The sequence below is a fragment of the Pipistrellus kuhlii genome, unplaced genomic scaffold, assembly GCF_014108245.1.
Source record: "Pipistrellus kuhlii isolate mPipKuh1 unplaced genomic scaffold, mPipKuh1.p scaffold_m20_p_5, whole genome shotgun sequence".
Classification (NCBI taxonomy): Eukaryota; Metazoa; Chordata; class Mammalia; order Chiroptera; family Vespertilionidae; genus Pipistrellus; species Pipistrellus kuhlii.
Genome location: NW_023425551.1, coordinates 57,039,828 through 57,064,053, shown reverse-complemented (window position 1 = coordinate 57,064,053; position 24,226 = coordinate 57,039,828). Strand labels below are relative to the sequence as shown.

The 24,226-nt window shown below is 37.8% G+C and overlaps 1 protein-coding gene across 2 annotated transcripts in view; it reads left to right on the top strand.

Moving 5' to 3' along the window:
* The window catches only part of ADGRB3 (adhesion G protein-coupled receptor B3), a 692,295-nt gene that overhangs the window by 652,661 nt on the left and 15,408 nt on the right, over positions 1-24,226 (top strand). For both annotated transcript variants that reach the window (XM_036414772.2, XM_036414773.2), the window contains exons 26-29: positions 7,571-7,666; positions 9,234-9,273; positions 13,478-14,121; positions 22,989-23,024. In XM_036414772.2, the coding sequence (XP_036270665.1) occupies positions 7,571-7,666; positions 9,234-9,273; positions 13,478-14,121; positions 22,989-23,024 (816 nt within the window). The remainder of the gene's footprint in view (positions 1-7,570; positions 7,667-9,233; positions 9,274-13,477; positions 14,122-22,988; positions 23,025-24,226) is intronic.

The window sequence follows — 24,226 nt, the reverse complement described above, 5'->3', positions numbered from 1 at the left end:
CCTCCGGAGCTGACATCTTAATAATCACATATCATAAAATTTGTATATTTGAAAATACGGTTTCTTCTTCTGGAGCACCTTTCTCTTTTATTTTATGTATTCGTTTGTTTTTAATCTTCACCCAAGGGTATGTTTTACTTATTTCAGAGAGGGGAGGAAGGGGAGAGAGAGGAAAAAAGAAACATGGATGTGAGAGAGAAATTAATCTGTTGTACCCTGACCAGGAACCAAATGCTCCAACCAACTGAGGCATGCCAGCCAAGGCAGCATCTTTCCCTTTAAATTGCTTTGGTAGATGCTTCTGACAAAAGAGGAAACAAAGAGGCAATATATATATTTTTTTAATTAAACCATCTGACTTATCACAACACATTACAGGAAGCCTAGACCTCAGGGTAACACTTATGATACCTAATGAGACAGAATCTAATAGAATAAATACAGATGTTTTCCTTTATTGATCTGTCTTTTCTTGATTAGAGTTCATTTGCATTAAGCATATAAGGACACTTACTATTTACTATTCTCCACATTGCTATGGAAATTCAAACTACACAAGAATTGGGAAATCTTTGAACTAGTTACTGTTGCTAGGAAACCACTTTCTAGGTACCTGCACATGCTTCTCATCTCTCCTTCTCTGGCTGCGCCTGGCTTTAAGACAATCTTGCAGCTCAATGTCAGAGGGAAAGATAACAGGACTGTGATACAAAATCAACTACAGTAAACCCTGTCCCCAAATGGAAGCGGGGGAAAGCAAAGTGCTTCGTGGATAATTTTGTTGTAGCATTCTTTGGGGATCCTGTGCCTGTTGGGTAGGTAGCATTGGTAGCAGGGCCAGCCCCCTGTTGCTCCTCCCTCAGCACTGGCAGGAGGTCCAGGCTGCACAAGATGAGGCCCCAGTCTTGATCCAAACCCATGAAGCAACTTGTAGCAAATGCTTTATGAAAATAAACACGAACAGATCTTCCTTCTTGCTCCCTTTATCCCACTTGCCTCTACCTCCCCCACCCCCCACTCAAATTCCTATTTGGCCTTATATTTCCCCATAGATAAATAAAATAATTTACAAGCACATGGCAAGTGAATTATAAAACAGACAAGCCTATCTTATTTAAAATTAATATTCAACCCAAAAATATTTTTTTAAGCAAATGAAGCCAATAGTGGTGAAATAACTAGCAATTTCAAAAAAGGTCATATTGCACCCTACCTGGTTTGGCTCAATGGATAGAGCGTCAGCCTAAGAACAGAAGGGTCCCAGGTTCAATTCTGGTCAAGGGCACATGCCCAGGTTGTGGGTTGTGGCTTGATCCCCAGTGGGGGGCGTGCAGGAGGCAGCCAATCAAAGATTCTCTGTCAAGCATTGATGATTCTCTCTCTCCTTCTTCCTTCCTCTCTGAAATCAATAAAAATATGTGTTTTTAAAAAAAAACAAAAACCTGTAGTTCAGATGGAGATACTATGCAGGAATGTCCAAGCTTGACTATTTATTTACATAGAATAACTCTGCAATGGGAGGGTTTATCCTTTAATGAAGGGAGGGCAAGGCTTTCGGTGGGTCTCAGAAGATGAGGACATAGTTGATAGGAGATTTCAAAATGTAATGGGCTCTGGGGGGATTGGAGGGGGGATGTTGTTGAAGGATTAAGAAAGTGGAAGTTTCAACTAGAGGAAGACGAAGAGTGGTTATTGGACATATGGTTTCCCTAGAGTGGCTTTTATGGTGAATAGTAAAGAGTTGATTCTTTTCTGGGACTACCTGGGCCCCCTGGAGGCATAAAGCAGGAGATATCTATGATCATGGACACAGAGTGATTTTTCTAAGTGGCTCTGCCTGCAGCACTAAGAGAAAGACAATACTGCTGACATTTGAGTATTGATTAAGTGATGTTTTAGAGCTTTTGTGTTTGGGGTGTTTAGTTGCCATGGTGAGAGGCCACTGTGAAGGATGTCATGAAGGAAGTTCAGTAGATTCTAAAGAGTGAGAGGTGGGAGGGTTATGGTCTCCACCCTAACACTTTTAGCCTCCTCAGACGAAAGGTGTGTAAGGACAAGGATTTAAAGGGAATGGACAGGGTTGATAGGAGCTGTATTTTTTTTTTTTTTCAGGCTGAATTGAAGGGTCAAAAAGAAATAAATTGATTTTGTTTTATTTTTTTTTTAAAGCGAAATAGGGTGTGCCTCTGGAAATGGGAGAATGGCTAAAGTTATCACAATAAAGCTGGATTTTTATCAGAACAGAGTGTAGGGAGCACAAAGACTGCCTTTAATTAGGAACACAGACATGCCATCCATAAGACTGCTATGCTTATGCTTCTGTGTCCTTGCCCAAGAAATCACCATGCACTGAAACCAGTTTGGCTCAGTGATAGAGCATCAGTCTGTGGACTGAAGGGTCTCAGGTTTGATTCCGGTCAAGGGCATGTGCATTGGTTGCGGGCACATCCCCAGTAGGGGGTGTGCAGGAGGCAGCTGGTGGATGTTTCTCTCTCATCGACTTTTCTAGGTCTCTATACCTCTCCCTTCCTCTCTGTGGAAAATCAATAAAATATATTAAAAAAAATAAAAAAAGAAATCACCAAGCTCCCTTCGTGCAATAGTCACCCCATGCCTTAGGCAGGGGAAATAAATTCTTCCTCTCCTTCCAGGCTAGGTTTTTCTGATTTGAGCATGTGGCAGTTGTATCATGAAAATTTGGATCAGTCTTATCTGCACGTTTGGCTTCTCTAAATCTAACCAGAGATTTAGGAGCTCAACAGGAGCACATAATCAGATGAGTAAAGGGGCATCAGTGAGCGAACTGAGACAGAGTTCATGGCAGAGATTGGCAGACTTCTGGCAGGTCTGCCAAGCATCATCCCACCGTGGCTTGCTCTGAGTACTTGGCCATAGGGAGAGGCAAGTCCCACCTCCCTTTCCTTTCGGGACCCCTGGGTCCTGCCTTGCCACATTTTAAACTAATGGCAGGAAGTTGCATATGTCTGGAATAAAGGTTTAAAATAAATATAAGAAATAAGAGGTTATTAAGTGTTTATTTTTTGCTTGAGGTGAATGGCATGAGGCTATAATGAGAGATCATCTGTGAAGGCAGGGAGGTAGTGTCTGGCGGGTAACATCTTTCTTCCTCGTTCCTCACTTGCATGCTACCCAAAGGCCGTTATATCTTTCAGATCATGTATATGAAATGTCACCTTGACCCCCAAGACCGATACAAAAAGAGGTAGAATTTTGAGTTTAAGTGAAAGATCCTCTAGGTGTTAAAGGATTCTATTATTTCTATTAGACTGAAATTTGGAACTGAAGCCCATATTGTTCTCTCAATCTATAGCTAATGGATCTATAGCATTCTACGTGAAATTTAATGTGATGACAAAGAACCAAGTCATTGATTCAAAATATGATTCCAGAGAAACAAAATGGACATTAGATCTGGGGGGGGGGGGGGGGGAATTACACAACATGTAAGAAATTCCTCTCTCTCCATTCGCAATCTCAAATTATTTCAAGAATGTAACTTTCTTTCCTTGGCTTAAAATGATCCTCAAAATAACGGGAGGCAAAATTGTCTTGTTAAAAGGTGAAGACTTGGGGTCTGAGCTACTCCGTGCTAAATATGGAACCATTTCAAACCCGTGCAGCTTTTCTGTGTGCAGTTTCTCTAAACAGCGAGGCTGCCAAGCAGCACTCCATGCTCTCCCACCACCTCTAAATCTGGCACCGGCTGTCACGGTGACACTCTGCCAAGCTGCCTCAGAGGGAGGGCCAGCGAGCAGCCCTGGGCTTGCTGCTGCAGAGCTGAACTGAATAGCTGACCCCGTGGGAGAGAGGAGAGTGAGACACGCCCTGCAAAACCTCTTTGAGCTCCTGCCTCATCCAGGAATCCATCTCCTATACTGGGGTTGACAGCTTTTTCGGGAATTTTTGGGAAAACCCCCAGCAAGAAGTAGTCAGGATAACTTCCCTGGTACTCAGGTTGGATACTTGCACAAGACAACTTTGAGAGCATACTCTTTTCACCTCACCTTGTTTTTTAGGGTGTTTTAGGCCTTTGTTTTGTTTTCATTTCACAACATCAGTTCCTGAAAGACCCCTAAATATTTTAAAGCTATTTACTTATTTGTTCTCTACTGCTCCCCTGAGACTTTTTAATCCTCTGGCTGGCAGTGAAGGTGAAAGACCTATGTGCGGAGTTGTTTGTTTTTTGTCTTTTTTTAATATATATTTTATTGATTCTTTACAGAGGAAGAGAGAGGGATAGAGAGCTAGAAACATCAATGAGAGAGAATCATCAATCAGCTGCCTCCTGCACACCCCCTATTGGGGATGTGCCCGTAACCAAGGTATATGCCCTTCACCGGAATCGAACCCAGGACCTTTCAGTCTTACACTCTATCCACTGAGCCAAACTGGTTTTGGCATAAGTGCAGAGTTTTATAAAGGATCTAAATTTTAACTGTGCCATAATTTAGGTTAAATAATTCTTCTAGACAAGTCTAAAATTATATTTACTAGTCTAAGTTTAAAAAACAATGCTATTGCAAAAACTCTGAGTTATAATGAGTTTAATATCTAAAAATAAATTTTAAAAGTTACCTGAAAAAGTGACTTGCTTTCTACAAATACTTGCAGCTTAAATAATAATTTTCGAATCTTCTAATGATAATTTTTCTTTAATTTTAATCACAAGGCAAGGAAGACATCAAGACTGTTATTGTCCAACATTGTAAATATGAGTCTTGGTCCTGAATATTTTAATTTTAGGATGGGAAAGTCAGATCTAGACATTGTCTTTGCTTATTTTTCTGTGCTTTCTCCTGGTCTGGAAAAAAGGTTCTACTAGACTTGGTTTTTAAAAAATTTCAGTTGTTCTCCATGTGTACAACTCACATTGACTCACCAAAGATGTCTGTTTACCTGATAGGAAAGTCAATTATCAAAATGTTCCCAAATAGCTGTAGATGCACTTTCCAGGTGTTGTCGTGCCTGAAACACCCTTTCTGTGGTAAGGAAATAGCAGTGTGAAACCTAGTCTAATCATTCTTCCCTGGCAGTGTTGGACTAATATTTAAGGCCTATTCATCCAGATTACCTGAATGTAGTTTTAAGATTTTAAAAATATCAAGTGGGTATTTGGAATAAAAAATATCAAGTGGAGTATTTGGAATTTTTCCTACAAATATTTCTGAATTAGAAGAGAGGCACTAAATATACCCCCCCAAAAAACACAAAACACTAACTCTTAAAGGTTGGCATTTATATGACCAGTAGAAGCCTGGTGCGTGAAATTTGTGCACTTGGGGCGGGGGGGGGGGGGGCATCCCTCAGCCTGGCCTGCACCTTCTCACAGTCTAGGGAGCCCTTAAGGGATGTCCAGCTGATGGCCTAGGCCTGCTCCTTGTGGGTAGCGGGTCTAAGCCGTCAGTCAAGACATCCTTAGTACTACCACAGAGGCAGAAGAGGCTCCCAGCACCCCCACTGCACTTGCAGCTATGCTCCTGGCTCAGGGCTTCTGGCTGAGCCAGGCTCCCCCTGTGGGAGAGCACTGGCCATCAGGGGACAGCTCCTGCATTGAGCATCTGCCCCCTGGTGGTCAGAGCACATCACAGGGACCTGTCATTCCACTATTTGATTGATTTGCATATTAGCCTTTTATTATATAGGAGGATATATGCAAGTATTCAGAAATAGATTTGAAAAAAATCTTCATGTAGAAGCTCTTAAAAGGCAACATTTTCTTCCTTTATATATTTGCTTTAACAGTGTCCCAGGGAACAAATAAAACATTAGGGAGATATTTATTTATTTTATTGATTATGGTATCACATAATTGTCCTCATAACCCTATTCCCATCCCAAACCCCTCCCCACATACGCCCCCACCCTCCTGTTGTCCTTGATCACTAGTTAGTATTTTTTTACATTGGTTCTTTTAAAAAAAAAAAACAAAAAAAAAACATATATACTTCCTTAGTGGTTGCCTTAATGCCAAATTCTGCAGAAGAGAAACAGTAAACATTGGATAAACACTACTAAGGTGACCAGACGTCCTGCTTTTGATGGGACAGTCCCGATTTTTAACAATTTTAAAAAAACAACTTTAAAGCACCACGGGACGCGGGACAAATTAAAAATTGGGACTGTCCCACCAAATCAGGACATCTGGTCCCCTAGACTCATTACCAATTTTTGACTTTAATATGTCTCATATTAGGCAACTGCCCCCCAAGAAATCACAGATTTAAAAACATTAGAATCGAAGAACAGAAAGAGGTCAGAGAGCACTGAGTCCATACCACATTCCCTTAATACACCTTATCTCAGTCTCATCGCCAGGACGAGAGCCTGAGGTGGAGAAATACAAGTGGACAAAGGTCTCGTGATGACCTGGTTATCCACGACTCTATGCTGGTGACTAAACTCCATATCACTTTTCAGTTTAGGAAAGAGACTGCCAGTGATTTAAAATACAGGTGAGAGGAGCTGAAAACAGCAGGCTCCAATATTTCCTGCCCAACATATATACTATAAACATCTCGTAACACAACAGTGGCAGGATACTTTATATCAGCACTTTTCACAAGCAAAGATCATTATGTGTTTTACCTTGGCAGCCTCTTCAGTGGTGCTCGAGCAAAATAGGGAACATGCCACTGCATCCATGCTTTGTTTTTTAATACAGTAAAACAGATTACAATAAACTAGAGGAATGTCAATAATTAATGTGAAGTCAGGAAAACAGAATATCAGTAAAATGACTGCCATTAACTGGGATGAGAAGCTACTTGTGATAATGTCTACCAACAGCTTGTTAGGAGCCTAATGAGCCACAGGCAGTGGAAAGGTCACGCTGATGCGGAGGCATCATGTGACCAGAATAACTATGGGTGCTGTGTTTCTTATTCATGCATTCATGTGTTTAATGAAAGGTTTGTTCTTTACTCAGAATCCAATTATGAATGGATATTATGTAAGTTTGGCTTCACCAAATGCTGCCCCCCCCCCTCCAGCCCTTTAAAGATAACCAGAAACAAATCTATTTTTGTTATCTCTTTGTTTTACTGTGTTTTGTTTTTCAATCAGGGCATATAATACTTGAAGGGAGACAAGAAATAGTCTCACCAATAGGATCCCTTACATGAGACATAAAAGAAAAATCCCAAATCAGTTTTTCAAAAGATCATTGAGTAATCTAATTTTTCACAATGCTAAGAGATATTATAAAGATTATGCCATACCAAATAGTAAATCCCTCTTGAAAACCACACATATTGTTTGTAACCGTGGAAATAAATCTGCTCTCGAGTGAGAATTACTGGCATTGAGCCAGACACAGCCATGTTGACAGCTGAGGAGTTCCCAAGACTTCCCTCTATAGATTATGGCAAGTCGTAAATTTCCTTGGCAGAGAGCAAAGTTGAGGTACATCAGTATTTGTATTAGGAATTAAACAAATTGGGTGTCACATAAAAACAATGATAACTGCTTTCTCATTTGATTGCCAATTAAAACATTATCTGGTCATTTCTAAGAGAGAAGAAAATTAATGTCTGTCATTTTCCCCCCACAGGTTCAAGATGCATTTAGATGCCGATTGAGAAACTGTCAGGATCCAATCAATGCTGATTCTTCAAGTTCTTTTCCTAATGGGCATGCACAAATCATGGTGAGCTTTTATTTTCCCTCTGATGGTTGATTGATTCATAATTTCTAGGAGATAAACAAATACTCTTATTAGTAAAATAACATCAACATCCCATTTTGAGTGACTTTGGCTTTAGTTCATTATCAGAGGTAGCAGTCTGGATAGCTTGGGAGTCCAGCATCCACTACTGACCCAGTGGTGTGTTGAGTGTATTTACTGCCATGTCCTCAAAGATGGCAGCGCCCACGGCCACAATATGGTGGCACCCAGTCCCCTCAGCCTCCCAGCCATTCAGGGCCAGCCTGAGGGATGACTCAACAACTGAACAAGCAGGCTGCATGGGGCAGCCAGGCCAGCAGGGAGGCTAGTGAGGGATGACCAAATGACTGAAGAGCAAGCTGCGTGGGGTGGCCAGGCTGGCAGGGGGAGCAGTTGGGAGTGATTAGGCTGGCGATGGGGCAGTGAGGGATGACTAGGCCAGGGGGCAGTTGGGGGCCACCAGCCCAACGGGGATGGAGAAGTTGAGGGAGACCTGGCAATAAGGCTGGCACGCAGAGGCAGTGAGCGGTGATCAGGCCAGCAGGCAGGTGAATGATTAGGAGACAGTGGCCCAGGATTATGAGAGGGATGTCCGACTGTGGTCTAGATTCCCACATCCAACTTCCCAAGGTCCCTTCCCCTGGCCAGCTGGCCCCCATGGCCCTCATAGGGACTGGGCTAGACAGCTCCAATTGCCAGCCAGGCTGAGGGACCCCCATCCATGCACAGATTCATGCACCAGGCCTCTATCTATATAAAAGCCTAAGTGACCATAATGACCAAAAGATCAGTCAACCATTCACTATGACATGCACTAACCACCAGTGGGCAGATGCTCAACACAGGAGCTGCCCCCTGGTGGTCAGTGCACTCCCACAGCCAACCTCCTGGGCTGGCTGACCTCCTGTGGTTCCACCCCCAAGGGACCCCACCTGAGCACAATTCATGCATCATCCAACGAGCCTCTGGTTTAAATTAAAAGTTTGGGGGAAAATATGAGGATGGAAATAACCTCTAGTAGATTGTAGGCCAGATTAGTATTGCTTCCTCTTCAATTTTAATTCCTAAGCCTAAAAGCCTTTTGCCACATTTCAGTGAAAATGGATCATTAGAAGAGACTGATTTGACTATTAAGGGTTTGACAGAGCTGTGCTATAAGATACAATGCTTCAAACAATATATACAAAGTGAATGCTTAAAACATACAAATAACAAAGTCATTCATTAAAATGTATCCATAATAGTGCATATTTTAATCTTTTATTATAGAATAAGGAATTGCCTTAAAATTCTATCTTTGAAGATGACAATGGGTATTGTATTGCTTTCTCAAAATTGTATGGCATGTTTCCATTGATTTTATTGAACGTTTGGTCTCTAGGAAATACTCCTGAAAATTTGATTATTTCTTGAGAAAATTCCTTTGAACAGAACAGTAACCTGGTACTGCCTAGGCAGATATCTGTATACTCTAGATAGTCTGGTTAGTAGAAGTTATTCGAGGTCTTTATTAAATGATGATTCTATACCTCATTATTTTTTGTTACAGACAGACTTTGAAAAGGATGTAGACATTGCTTGTCGGTCAGGTAAGAATATTTGGATTTTGAAACTATAATCATTAGAGATGTTAAATCATTTTCATGGATTTTTAAATTTTATTTGAGTATCACATGTTTGTGTGGTGAATGGAACAGAATATTCAGAGTTCTATTCATAACTAAAATCCTTCAAATAGAAATATTGTATTGTAATAGCAGAACAGGGGTGGGGAGGGAATAGAGGAGAGAAACTAGAAATAGTTCATTGGGAGCACTGGGAGAGCAGAAAGGCATGGACTTGAAGATGTAAGCCCTCCCATTCCATTACTGGTTGTCAGGCCAATTGAGTCTCTGTGTCTGTTTCATCACCAATGGAATGTGGGTATTTGTTGTAAGGATGAAGTGACCCTGTGTGTATGTGCATCATAGCCATTGTTGTTCTATTTCTGGAGGGAACAAGAGGAACCATGCAGCACACCCTGCCCTATAGAACTGGTGTTTCATTGACACTGTCGGTGATGGTTGCCTCTGCCTGTGGCTAAACTCTCACCAAGAGTAGATGACTCGAGTTTTAAAGGAATCCACATTTTACTTTTTGGATGACTCCAGTTGTTGAAATGCTCCTTTACACTGGAAAAAATATATACCTGACTTTACCTTTTATTCGTTAGCTTTATTGTTGCTTCTAGAACAAGAATGGATGGCTACTTCATCAAAATATCCCAATATTTGAGAGCAAATATCATTTAGCCCAATCTAAGTCAATTTTCTCCAGGCTAAACACACGATGGTTCCATATCTATTCCTCAGAGCCGCTTTCCAGGCAGGCATGGAAACCCCAATTTGTTAATAATTTTACATTATGGTGTCCAAATGTATACATATGTATCTAGAATTTATCACAGTTGGCTCTTTACTTACACTAATGCTATCTACATACTTATACTAATGCTATCTACATTTGCATTTGATTACATAATAGCTGGTACTATATTAGTATCACCTCATTGTCATCTAAAATGCCCAAAACTGTTTCTAGTGACTATCAGAGTGTTCCAAGTCTAAGGTTATGTAAAAAAATCTGTCCTTTGCATTTATCTCTATTTGCTATCATCTCACCAGTTTCAGGTTAGCATTCATTTGAAATTGGCCATTACAAGGTTGATTAGAATACCTTCTAAATTTTCATCTAAACTGTCAATAAAGGAAATGAGACCGAGTGCTGTGTTCAGTAAGGCACCTCCCACCCACCACATGCAGACTACATCGAAGTGTAGTTTTCAGATTCAGCTTATAACTTTCAACCATCTATGTTGAGTCTGAGATAAGAGTTGTCATAATCACAAGAATATGAGAGATTAGTATCATAGTCTCACTCCTAAGTATCATCATAGCAAATCTCAGAATAACTACCATTATTCGGTAACCCTTAGTGGGCCTGTGTGGGCTATCAGGAATCACCCTATTCTGTTTAATATCTAAGTATTCCTAAGACACAGTAGTTTTCAAAAGTTTACCATTTCCCTCTGGAAAATTGATAAAACATTTGCCCTTACTTCATCCATTTTCCATAATGTCTCAAAGATCACTAGCCATGGTGCCAGGTTTCACATCTATGTTCCAAGATGGAGTGTGACTTGTCTGGGTCTGGAAGCCTGAATTTATTTAATTCCTTTTTACCTATCTTCAATTTAGTTTCCTTTGTACTTCTTTTGGTGTATTCTTTACAGCCCTCCTTGTTAGAGAAGCAAAATAGGAGCAGTTTTGTCTTCCTTTACCAGCTATTAACATTAAGTCAGTGGTTGTCAAAGTGTGGTCCCCAGATGAAAAGTGTTAACGTTACCTGGGAACTTGTTAGAAATGGAAACTTTCAAGGCTTCCCCTAGACCTACTGTGTAAAGTAATCAGTGTTTTTACTTGCCAGCCAGGTAATTCTGATGCGTTCAAACTAACATAGAGAACCACTATTTTAACCCATCCTAACTCAAAGCTTTGGTCTCACTTCTTAAGTAGTCATTTGTTCTCTTTTGTTAAATTACCTATTTTTCCCCCAGAACTCACTGCATTCTGAGGTTTAGTATTCCCAATACCATTATTTTATTTGAAAAGATTGTTTTGAATGTTTCCATTTTCTGCCTGTGCCTGTTTTTATGAGCACATCAGGAATTTGCCTTTGAGGTGTTCTGTCCATGTTGAGGCATATTTGGTTTTAAAGTCTCAGTGCATAGACTCTGAATAATCTTCCTCTAAGTTTAATTGAAATTCACTTTCCCAAAGGGTGGATTATATATCTGATTATGTAAAATATTCAGGTGTGTGTTGGTTTGTCTTTTACACCTTGAATAATTTAAAAAGTCCATCACTTCAAAATCATGTTTTTAGGTGATGTGGATTTTTTATGTTGTATAATCAAATTTTGGATATTTATTGTAAGCAATTCTAAGAGGCTGACATTTATTTTCTATAGAATAGACACTACTTTATGAGAAGTGTCTTTCCCCAAATATTTAAGATACACACATTTCCAATAAAGATGGTTATGCCATTTAATAAAAATGTGCTGACTATAACTATAAATATTAGTTATATAAAACTAAATAAATGGATCTTATACAAATGCACATTATAAAATCAATATTCAGTACTAAGATTTCCTTTATAACATTTCATAAAACTATAGCATTGTATGTTCTTAATGCAACATGATAGGTTCTTATAACTAGCCTTTAAATTTTACTGTTATAAATTTTGGATTAAATTTATATACATTTAAAGGTTAAAAAGTATTCTTCCATGAATATAAAGACTTTTAAAAGTTATTTTATATAAAATATCATTAAGTCTATTAATTTAAGGTACTTTGCCATTTAGTATTTTCATGTAAATTGTTTCTGGCAACCAAAATTTATTATCAGTCTATTAGTTTAAGAGGTTTGGAAATAATTCTTTTAAACTAAATTGTTCTAATATAAAAGTCATAACCAAATTGTGGGTTTAATAAAAAAACATGTAGATATCACATGAATTTTTTGTGTGTAAAATAAAAAGAATTAATACAATAATTAAATACAGTATCTTTAAAGTTAGAAGACATTACATGAATGATGCATGTTTTGAAATAATTTTGAAGGCTTCTTTTCTTTGTAATAGAGAAGCACATTCGTAATCTATTTTTCAACCTCTGCTTTAGTGCACAATGACTATCATGCTATTTGATAACAATATAACTGAAACCTCTTTGAGCAGAGACAATAAGCCAAATACTTCAGTCATCTCTGCCCAATGACATTTCAGTGGCGATGCTCTGCTTTGTAGACAGGGCAGCATGAGGTGTGCACGTTGAGCCAACTCACACACGGTGTTGTCCACATGCTTTCAAGACCCAAATTACCAAAAATATTTCTTCAGACTTTCATTCTTTTATACCTCAGGACTGAAAGTGTTTCACAAAGTAAGCATGCTTTGAGTCATTCTGCCTCTATTGTGCATAAAATATGGCTTTCTTTTCTGTAGAGGCAGGAAACATGAAAATATAGTTTAATAAATAATTCTGAACTCTTTGAGTATTTGGTTTGCTTTATGAATTAATTTTCTACCTCTTTTGCTGTAAGTTATGCATTTTTAATTTTTTTTCTAGGTTATTTTTCAGGTTTAAAACGAAATGGAGGTTTTGGAAGCTCAGACAGTTTATTTGCTTGCTTAAACTCAGCAATTTTAGTACCCCCTGAAGGGCATTCTAGCATATGGATTGATCTTGTAAAAAGAATTCCTTTTCCCACATGGAACTGAAGATGATAAATACTTTTGAATCCTGCATCTACCTTCACCACAATGCTCGTTAACTTTCAACATGAGTAATTGTTGGAGGGATTTCTGATGCTGTAGGATGAATTCTTATTGATTACTACCTCCTTAAAGAAGTGTTTTAATGATTACAACTTTAAAAGCCTTTACAAAAATAGCCTTATTTATGTGAAATATATCCATAATATTATAAAACCCTATGCAGCAGAGTTGTTAAAGGACTGAGATTTTTGAAAGTCCATTAATCTACTTAGGTATGGGCTACCTGAGATCTATGCAAGTGTTTCAAAATCAATAAAGCATGATTATGTAATATGGACCATGTACAAACAGTAGATAGGTAATTTTTAAAATATTATCTTTGCATTTTATTAAGGAAAGTTTAGTAGAAAGAGGACAGGATACAATAAAGCATAGACATGCATAACTTTCATATTTGAATTCACAGTTCTTCATAAGGATATTGGTCCTTGCCGAGCAGCAACAATAACAGGGACACTCTCTAGGATTTCTTTAAATGATGACGAAGAAGAAAAGGGAACCAACCCCGAAGAGCTAAGCTACTCAACACTGCCTGGAAATGTCATTTCTAAAGTCATTATCCAGCAACCCACGGGTCTGCACATGCCCATGAGTATGAATGAGCTGGGCAATCAATGTTTGAAAAAAGAGAACAGTGAGTTGCGGAGAACTGTGTACTTATGTACAGATGATAATTTGAGAGGGGCTGATATGGACATAGTCCATCCTCAAGAAAGAATGATGGAAAGTGACTACATTGTGATGCCCAGAAGTTCTGTAAATACCCAGCCATCAATGAAAGAGGAAAGCAAAATGAATATTGGTATGGAAACCCTGCCCCATGAAAGGCTATTGCACTACAAAGTAAATCCCGAGTTCAACATGAATCCCCCTGTGATGGACCAATTCAATATGAACTTAGATCAGCATCTCGCATCCCAGGAACATATGCAGAATTTACCCTTTGAGCCCCGCACAGCTGTGAAGAATTTCATGGCCACCGAGTTGGATGATAATGCAGGACTATCGAGAAGTGAAACTGGATCGACTATATCAATGAGCTCTTTAGAGGTAAGCAATAGAATAAACTTTTTCTTCGCACTTGAAACATAGAGATTGATGTGATCCTGGACAGAGAGAGAAAAGTCACATTACCTTTTGCAGTTATGTATCCATAAGAATTTTTGGCATGTTTGGATTAGAATAGTCTGAATGTAATTTTTTTTCCAGTAGTGCATCAGAATCCTTTTCCAAGATCTTGTTTTTAAAAATGAACCCTCTATATTAAAAAAAACAAAACTAGAAGTCATAATTCTTCATAAACCAAGTAGAGCACTTATAAGGAAAAATCCCAGAAGATCCTCCTGACATTTCTCAGGTACTAAAGGTCTTTTGGTGGTTAAAGACGTTTCTGGATAGCGCTGCAAACTTAAACCAACTCTGGATTTTCTGTGTGAGGGCAGCTATTAAAAATAACAAAATTGGACTGTGACTAGCACTACACTGACTATAAACTATTACTGTGTTAGATCATTGTATCTCAGAGTAAATGTTTTGCTCTTCACTCTTAAAGAATGATGACCACTAAAATTTTTGGTCTTTAATTGTGACCTCTCAGGAGGGATATAAATTGAACAGGCTAAGAGTCAGGACTCAGGTTTCCAACAACATGGCCTTTGTAAAAAAGCAAGCTCCTCTCAGTTTCTTTTCTATCCATAAAGTAAGTAGACAGTTAGTCAACAACAATCAAAATCATTCATGTTTTATTATAATCAAGTAAATCTAAGGAATATAATGTCTTCTGTTTTATGCGTGACTTTATCCTTTATCTTGAAGTTTTATTGTAAAGTCACTGCTGATATATTTACATGTGTTCAGTATACAATGTGATATATGCACTCTTTTACATGTATTACCCACTTTTTTAATCTGAGGTTATTTCAGAAGACACTATAATTCATTGCCTACCCTTTCCCTCAGAAGTGTGTTGACAATCATATGTTCTGGTGTTCCAAAGTGCCCAGGGCAACTGTCTCTTCCTTCACCCCACAAAGCCATGTCTTCTAGGTTGAAACAGAGGGAGATCCTGAAATACCAGAGTAACTTGGTGAGTGGGATTATTTTGAGGTTTTCCCAAACTGAATCAAGGAAATATTTTAGATCAAAATGAGAATGTATATAAGATTTCAAAGAAACTCCTAAACTCTAGATCAATCTTAAGTAGAATGGGATTTCTGGGGAGAATTATCCTTCAGAACCGAAGGCATAGGACACTGAGGCCAAGTTCACTGCAGAATGGCTAGCTGGAGCAGCCTCTAAAAGAAGCATTCCCGCACTCTGAATTAGCAGAATAGCGACTGTTTTTCTAGTGCTAACTTGATATAATAAACTAACATCATAAATAAGCATAATTCAGATGCGCTACTGGAAAAATCATGACCGTATGTAGTCTTCTGTTTAAAATAGCTCTTTAGATGTGCTAAAGGGGTAAGAATGGAATTACATTAAAAATTTTACTTGTTATAAAAATACTTTACATTTAAAAGCCTAAAAATCTTTGTGTTTGATATTGTACAGTTTGTAATTTTTCTAAGTCTCCATATCCATATTATTAAGTACAGCTGTGATTCAGCCAAAAGATCTGCATTTAAATGACTTGGAGATCACAAGGTTTGTATCTTAAGAAGGAAGAAAATTCAGGATTCAGAATGAAAAGTCAATACCTCATTTTTATTCTTTAGAAGAGTTTCATAGTTAGTCTAATAGTTAGGAATTGCTTACAGTAACCATTTTAGGAGACAGTTAGCTGAAAGAAAATATACAGATGTGGGAATGGATAATAAAAATTAGCATTTATATAGCATCTTTCATTAGCACAGCCTCAAATCACCTTAAAAACATGAAAAACATGAATTAATCTTCATAACACTTCTGTGCAATGGATTTGTTATGTTATATCCTTAAAGTCATTTGTTCAAGGTTACAGAGCAAGTGTATAGCAAACCCTGGAATAGAATCTTTCTGTCCTGATCAATTTTACAACTTTCTAAAGAGACAGCAACGTGCCTGAACATTAGCCTGAGAGTTAGTATAAAGTTCACTTAACCCTGATTGGCACTTGCTCTTAGAGTGGATAAAGACATGCAGTGGATCAAGTGTAGGTGTATATAACTACAGATTTTAGAGATAGGACTGTGGCCCATGATAATAAAGTCAGTGGGATGGCTTTCTTAAAATGAGCAGAGAGATGCATTGTTAATAGTTGTCAACTCTGCTAGGCTGTATCTGTAGGACCAACCAGTGGGGAAGATGATATTCTGACAAGAGAAAAATCAGAAAAATAACGAGAGTACCTGCATGGAGAGTGGGATTAACAATAAATAGCCAGGGGAGGAGACAAGTCTTGGGAGACAATGTGAAGACGAAAGTAGGTAGATATGTGGATGACATGAGGCCTAGGCCATAGAACAAGCTGAGTCTTGTCCCCCTCTGAGTGAGAAGGGAGACTGCAGCCACAGGGATGGGCAGATATTTTCTAGGCTTCACTAAAAAGATATTAATTCAGGACGTTTCCTCTAGAGGAGTGGGCGCTCACAAATTACCCAGGTGGGAAGTGATGAGAGAAAGAAAGAGCAGGGAAAAAAGCTACCAATGTAGCGTAGAATGCAGTATTAGAGAGGGAGAAAAGAGGAAAGCCATAGAGTGGGTGGAAGTTTTATTCACATAAGCAGGAGGCAACGTGAAAAGAGGGAGGATATTAATCCCCGAGGCAGTGCCAGCAGAAAAGGTTCCACCCTCCCGGGGAGTTTGTTCAGCTAACCCCTAATTACTGAGCATAGAAAGTATTATATTTGCTTGAAGATTCTTGGCATGAAAAATATTGTCTCCCTGCCTGATATTACCTTGTTTTTTCTTATCTTCTATCTTCCAAACTATATCCATTCCCAGAATGGACTTGTTAAATAATTCTGAACAATTTAGATTTAGTTTCCACAATTACGGAATAATTACAATATTAATATGGTAGAATTTCTCACAATGGCTCTAATTGCTTTGCTTAAGGTTAAGAAAAGTGAAATTATCACCAGCTCTTAAATTATTCATCTTCAATTAATTAGCAAAATGTATGTAGTATGTACATAAAGCAAAAGACTAGTTGGTGAGAAAAAGAGGTATTATAGTTCTCAAATCACTGAGGACTATGAAATATAGTTTAAATCTTATATTGTGGTTCTGTTTATTTTTTTTTTTAAAGTATACCGGTATTATCAGTGTTAGGATAGGTCAATAGTTGTTTGGAACACTGATATATTTTTTCAACAGCTTGTAGCTGTTAGATCTAGATAGTAAACATTTCCTCATCCAGATGTCTTCCCAATTTGCCTGCATGTCCTGAGCCTGTTTGGCACATGATCTATCCTTCATCCTTTTCTCCTCTATCACTCAGTTGATATTGGCTTCTGGTCAGTGAGAAGACTACCTGATAGGAAAGACAAGGGAGATTGGAGGTGGGGGAGAAGATATTTCTCTCTGCTTTTGGCAGCATCTTGTGTCTCTTTAGCTGCAGTTCCAGAGTGCTTCCACCTGGTGCCTGGGCCCAGGTCACTGTGCCATCTCCCTTTGTCTATCCTGGCTGGGCACAGTGGCTTCTTCTCCTGCTAATATCTAGGTTACCTCGTGGTTCCTTATATGCCTACTCAGCTCTTTATCACTCGAATTGTTATGAAATACATTAAGTGGCTTCTGCTATTCCTGTGACAAATCTTGCCTTAAGTTCTATTATTAATAAAGAAATCCTTAATAGCTAAGCAGAGGTAGCTAGATTACAAAATTAGTTTTTATCCAAAACAAAGCTCCAGTTTTGTCCATTAATATATAAACTTTTCTATATATTTGAAAACATGTCAAATAATCTCTCTCAATTGAAGTAGGTGAAAAGGGCCACCATTCTTAAGCTAGATTTTTGTATCCCCATTTTCCTCTACATGAATTGTAGGGCTTTCAGCATAATGGTTTTCAGAGATAAAACATTGTAGATATAATGTCACATCACAGGTGCCCCCCTGATGGCTAGTGTCAGGATCAAATTAGATAATGTATGTGCAAACCCTTTGAAAATTGTAAGGAGTGCTTCAGATGAGAGGTTGTGTTATTATTTTACTACCATTACACTTTGAATGTCTGTGAAGAGGCTTGAATGCTGTTCTAAATTGATATTCAGGATATTAGACAAAATGTTATGGCCTCACTTGAGAAGGAGACTGTCATGAATAGAAACCATCAGAACTGACATTTGCCAAAGCAAGTTTTTCTTTAATTCTTTCCTCATATGGCTGTGGGGAAAAGAAGCCTTAATCTTCTTTAGTGTTTTTGTTTTACTACTGAATTAGGGAATGTTATCTTTTGTGCTGGCACACAAACAAAATTAGATTAAATAAAATTCATTTTTATCAGGTTTTTATATTCACAGATATTATAAACAGATTGTTAAAGCTTTCTCTCTGAGTGAAAAACTTTGTAAGAGAATCTTTAATGGCAGTCACATTGCATTTATTAATCAGTGGAATATATTCCTCACTGAATCTTCTAGTGGCCTGTCCAGCTTAATTTGCAGTGACACAAACAATGAAGTATTCCCTGTGAGAGAGTATTCATTATTCTACAAGAAGTACATATGGATGATGCCTCTGCGCATATACTCACCAAGTATTGCTCAGAATAGACTCGTACCATCCTGCATTTTTTTCTCTACTATTAGTGATAAGCCTGGTTTCCTAAAAATTGTCTTAATTCTCTTGGCTGTCAATTGACCTATTCATAATGGTTTTGTGTCATCCACCTACTTCTCTAAATTCTCCCAGAGTATTCTTAAGTCTCATGTTCACCTGCCACAATGTGCCGCCTCAATCATTCATCTATAATTTTGTGAATCTGTGCTTTTTTGCCAGGCCCTTTGCTAGATGTTGAGGATATAAAAGTGATCAAAACAGATGGGGATCCTGCCCGTGTGGTAGAGATAATTAACCTTTAACAAATGAATTATCTAAATCTATGTAGTGTTCTGAGAAATAACTGGGGACTATGAAGGAGAGACTTCTTTATCTAAGGTGGTCTGGAGAGCCTTCTGAAGTATAAAGGGTTTCAGATTTAAAAAAAAAAAAAAGTGCAGAGGTACTGAGTTGAGAGAGCTTGGAATATTTTCATAGGATTAGAAGACCTTTGAAGCAGTGGGTGAGCTCCTTAAGAGGAAGTTGGAATAGGAAAAAGAGCAGATTGTGCAGGGCCTTCTAAAACAATGGAAGCAAATAAGGATTGTCTTTATCAATTCTCTATCCATTGACCCCTTTGATGGATTGGAAGAGGAAGAATTAGGATCCTGAGGATGGAAAAAGGGAACTGGAACAGAAAGCTAGAGGATAGTTAGGAGTCTACTGAAGTAATCTATAAAAGTGATACAAGTAGAGATGGAGGGAGTGGGTGGACCAAGAAGTATTTTGAAGGTAGAACAGATGGAACTTGCTGATGGATTTGACATGCAGGATGAGGGACAGAAGGAAAAAATGGGTGATTCCGCAGTTTCTAACTTGACCAATTAGATATCCAACTTCTTCAGTGATAGGGGGGGGGGGGGGGGGACAGAAGAGTATGTTTGAAATTGAAATGATGGTATTTAAAACCATGGAATAGATTCTACTTTCCAGGAGAGAACTCCACAATAAGGCAGGGAGATGAGAAGGAGCCACAGCAAATAAGGGGGGGGGGGGGGGGGGGAGGAAAAGCTGACTGATGTTGAGTGTTTTAATGACGAAATGATTAACTTTCCAAATCTTCTGGAAGTCCAATGAGATGAGGACAGAACACTGAACTTGACAATTGACTAGACTGAAATTGAACAAATTGAACACTCTGATTTTCTCATGACACCACCAATCTTCCAGTGCCAGATATTTCTTTAAAGTAAATTAGATTTTGCAATAGGAGGTGAAGAAGTCAGCTACTCTTTGTCAGGGTATCATTGCTCATAAATTATCCTATATTAGGATGGTTAAGTTATTTTACTCAACACTAATATGTATACTGCCATCAGATTTTTCTGTTTAAATTATCATAATGCTATGTTTTTCCTTTAAAAAAGAATTGACAAGTAAAAGTTAATCTGGTTACCTTGCTTTATGCTTAGGGAGAGCATCTCTGTCCACTGCTGTCAATCTTGGATTAACAGGGTTCTCTAATGTTATTCTTGATGAGTTCTAGTCTCAATCTGCAAAATGTAACATGCATACTTACTACAAAATATTATCACTTGTACCACTGAGCAGTGAGTGAGAGAGTGGAGAAAACACAAGGTTTGGAGTTAGAAGACCTGAGTGTGAATCCCAACTCATTTGCTCACTATCCAGGTGAAGTGGACAAGTTCTTTTAACTTCTCTAGTCCTTGGTTCTCTTATTCGTAAAATGGAGATAGAAAATAATACTTTCCTAACCATTTCACAGGGCAGTTAGCATGTTCATATGTGAAAACACTTTATAAGCTATAAAAGGTTGGAATATTTTCTCAGTGTTGTGGGGATATGCACATTACACACATTTTTTACCTCTCTTGGGCTGTGAAAATTTGCCACATTTTCCCCACTCGTTCTTTAAAAATATATATTTTGCTGAATTTTTTACAAAGAGAAAGGGAGAGGGATAGAGAGCTAGGAACATCAATGAAAGAGAAACATTGATCAGCTGCCTCTTGCACACTCCCTAATGGGTATGTGCCTGTAACCAAGGTACATGCCTCTGACCAGAATCGAATCTGGGACCCTTGAATCCGAAGGCTGACGCTCTAGGCAATTAGCCAAATCAGTTAGGGCCACTCTCTCATTTTTAAGTCTTCACTGCTTTACTTCCCATCTTTAGGCTCTTTTGATAGAAATCGGCTTCATTTGTTTCTTAGTTAATCCCTCTGTTACATACCTTTATGTTAGAGTTTAATGTTAGTAAATGTAAGTGGAAGGCAGGGTAATCTATTTGTAGGAGTGTGTCCATTTTCTTTTCCATATTTCACATTGACATAGTTGACATCTGCTCTAGGAAGTAGAATCTCTGGTGTTTTTCTAGGTCCCCATCTTTTGTTCTTGCTCATAAGACATGGAGCCTTTAGCAACACGGCTTTGCATTCAGAAACAAAGAGACAGCAGAGAATTCCTCAACATGTACAGCAGGAGGGCCTTTCACTCTCTAGCTCGCCGAACCTTTTCCATGAGATTTCGCTGTTCAATTTTCAAATAGAACACAAAGCTCATGGCTAATGTTCTATAATAATTGCTTAAAGCTAAGTGTTTCCCTACTTGGATCTGCTATATTAGGAAGTAATTTTGCTTAATGTATACTTACAAAAAATGTCCTGCTGAATCACAGTGCCAAGAAGGCAAAGCATCCAATTGCCAAATCGGAACACTGACATTTGGTCTAGCACAGTTAGATAACAGTGGCAGGGAGATGACGGGGTCTAGGTTAAATGCCTGCCCTCTCACTTTTCTCCTTCCAGGATGTCACCAGGCAAGGCCAGGCCAACGCTGGGGACACGGAGCAAAGGGACATTAATGTGCTGAGTTTCCATTAAATCTGATGGTACATGAAAACAGGCTTCTCAATCTTGCTCCACCAAAATCAAATGATTTTAGAACTTTTCAACTTTCTTTTTTAACAACAAAATTAATGTTTTGGCATATTACCTTCTGTCTACTGTTACAAACTTTTGGGAGTTGGTTACATAGGGAGGGTCTGGTTTTACAGTGACCATTTTAACGCAAGTAGTGGAAGTTTAGTCAGGTTTCTCAATAAACTACAAGTGTTTTTCCGGCTCTACTAATGTTAACAGCTACAAGTCTCCCACCTAACTTGGGTGTGATTCCTTGTTAAGTCTCTGTACTTGAGACTGTATATATTGGGAGAGGAGAAGAGGAAAAGATAAAACAGAAGTGTGTCCAAAGGTTTAAATATTTTTTACAACTGCCTGAATACGACTTGTTTTGATTATTTAGTCTTTATTTTTGGAGGGAATGGGAATGAAACAGGAAAAAACTTCCTCCCCCACAAAAACACCCTATATTGGAAACTTGCTTTGTACTATGAAAATCTGGAGAACTCTTTCTATAATTATTGGCCAGCTCCTATAATTATTGGCCAGCTCCTTTTATACACAGTCATCCTATGAATCCAGCGACTTCTTGGAGCAGATGCTAAGATACCCTTCCCTATGCTAATATCATCACATTAATTACATTTTAATGATGTTTACTGATTTTTATCAGGCCTGCTGCATAATTATTTTATTTATGTATATTTATCTCTGTTATAGGTACTACTTAACAGAGCTGGAATCATAGAGTAGCTCTGTGAACTATTTATCTCTATGTTTTGCTGGGGTGTGGACTATTTGTTTTACTAAATTAGGATTAAAAACTTGACATCATAAGGGAGGACCAGCAATTAGAAGGACTTCCTCCTGTGGAGGAGAATAAAAAAAAGACATTTGTTGGTGAGATTTATATAGAACTTTGGAGTTTAGTTGCTATGAGGTCTTAAGATGGCTAGATAATTTTTTCTTCATAGCTTCTAATCCTTTGTGTCCCCAAAGTAGTTTTACTGTACTAGACCTAAAGTCTCCTTCAATATTAAAATTTTTGTGTGACTTCTCAAAGAAAAATTTCACCTTACTAAAATGTTAGCATTAAGAGGTCAAGATGAGAAATATTTTTATATTCTTTTATATTATACATGCTACATTTTATATAATGTGTATAAAAGTTTTAAATAAAACATTTTCACATTATTTTTATGAGAAGGCAATACTTATAAAGAAGGATTATTTAATTAAAAATAATTTTCATTTCAATGACTAAATACAACTTTATTGGTTTTTCTTCTTTTAAAAAAATATCTAACAGAGAAGAAAATCACGATATTCAGACCTTGACTTTGAGGTAAGTTTCTAAGATTTTTTAAAAATAATTTTAATTACTTTTAAAATTGATATATAATTACTTAAACACATTACTTGGTGCAGCTATGTGGAGGTTCTTTTCTAAATTAAATGAGAAGTGAAACATTTTTAATTTTTAATTAAAACCTATATAAATTATAGAAAAAAAATTTAGAGCTCTAATTACTTTAAATATACTCTAAGCAGAGATTTTCCAGACAAGTGAGACATCGTTTTATAAATGGCAACGTATGTGGGCAACTTTTGGTAAGACCTGAACTTAATTCAGTTTGCTGGGAGGTGGGAATGTTTGTTCTTTAGTCTTTCATATTTAAAACAATTATACATGTTTTACTTCATGACAGCTGTGAGAGAGCCTGTGGGGATGCTTTGGCTGGTTAGCTAGGCTTTCTCTGGGATTTGCTTCCCTTGTGTCTTGATTCTTATTATTTAGGTTCTCTCAGGTACATTCCAGATTCTTTTATCCAATAGCAAGTGTAGGTTCAACGTGTGCCTGTGTTCAGTAAATGCCTTTTCACAGATATAAAGATGAAGATCTTATTTTCCAATTTACATCGAATTTATATTGATGCTGCAATGTCAATGCTAGAAATTACTGAAATCATGTCATTTGAGCAGTTTATGCAAAACACAAAATTAATGATGTTTGAGCATCACAAAATGCATTTATGCATCTTTATAATTGGAGATGATTCATAGCCTGCTGACATAATTGGATATACCACATTAAAATTGCTCCAACATATTTGTGCTGTTGTGTTGCCTACATAAAACATAATCTTAGCTGATATTCCTAAAATTACGGGAGCCTCTTAGAACATGGCAACTTACAATTTAATCATTTCATTTACATAAATGAATGTTGTTGCTCAGTAACGTACATGAGGTATCATAAATAAGATTGAATTGTTTTTATTTACTGCAATGGAAAACAAGGTCTGGTTTTACCCTGAATAGAGTAAAAAAAAAAAAATACAATTCTTTTTTATAAATATTTCAGTAGTATTTGTATAGGATACTAAATGATGATAAAAAATGTAGTAGTTAGTATTGATGTGGCTCAATTGTAGCAACCTGACATGGGATGAATATTTTACTATAGCCTAAGTTTTTAGGGCAAAAAGATAGACTATAAATTCAGCAGTCTTCACTTTTAAGTTGATTAGTACTTTTTTGTTGTTT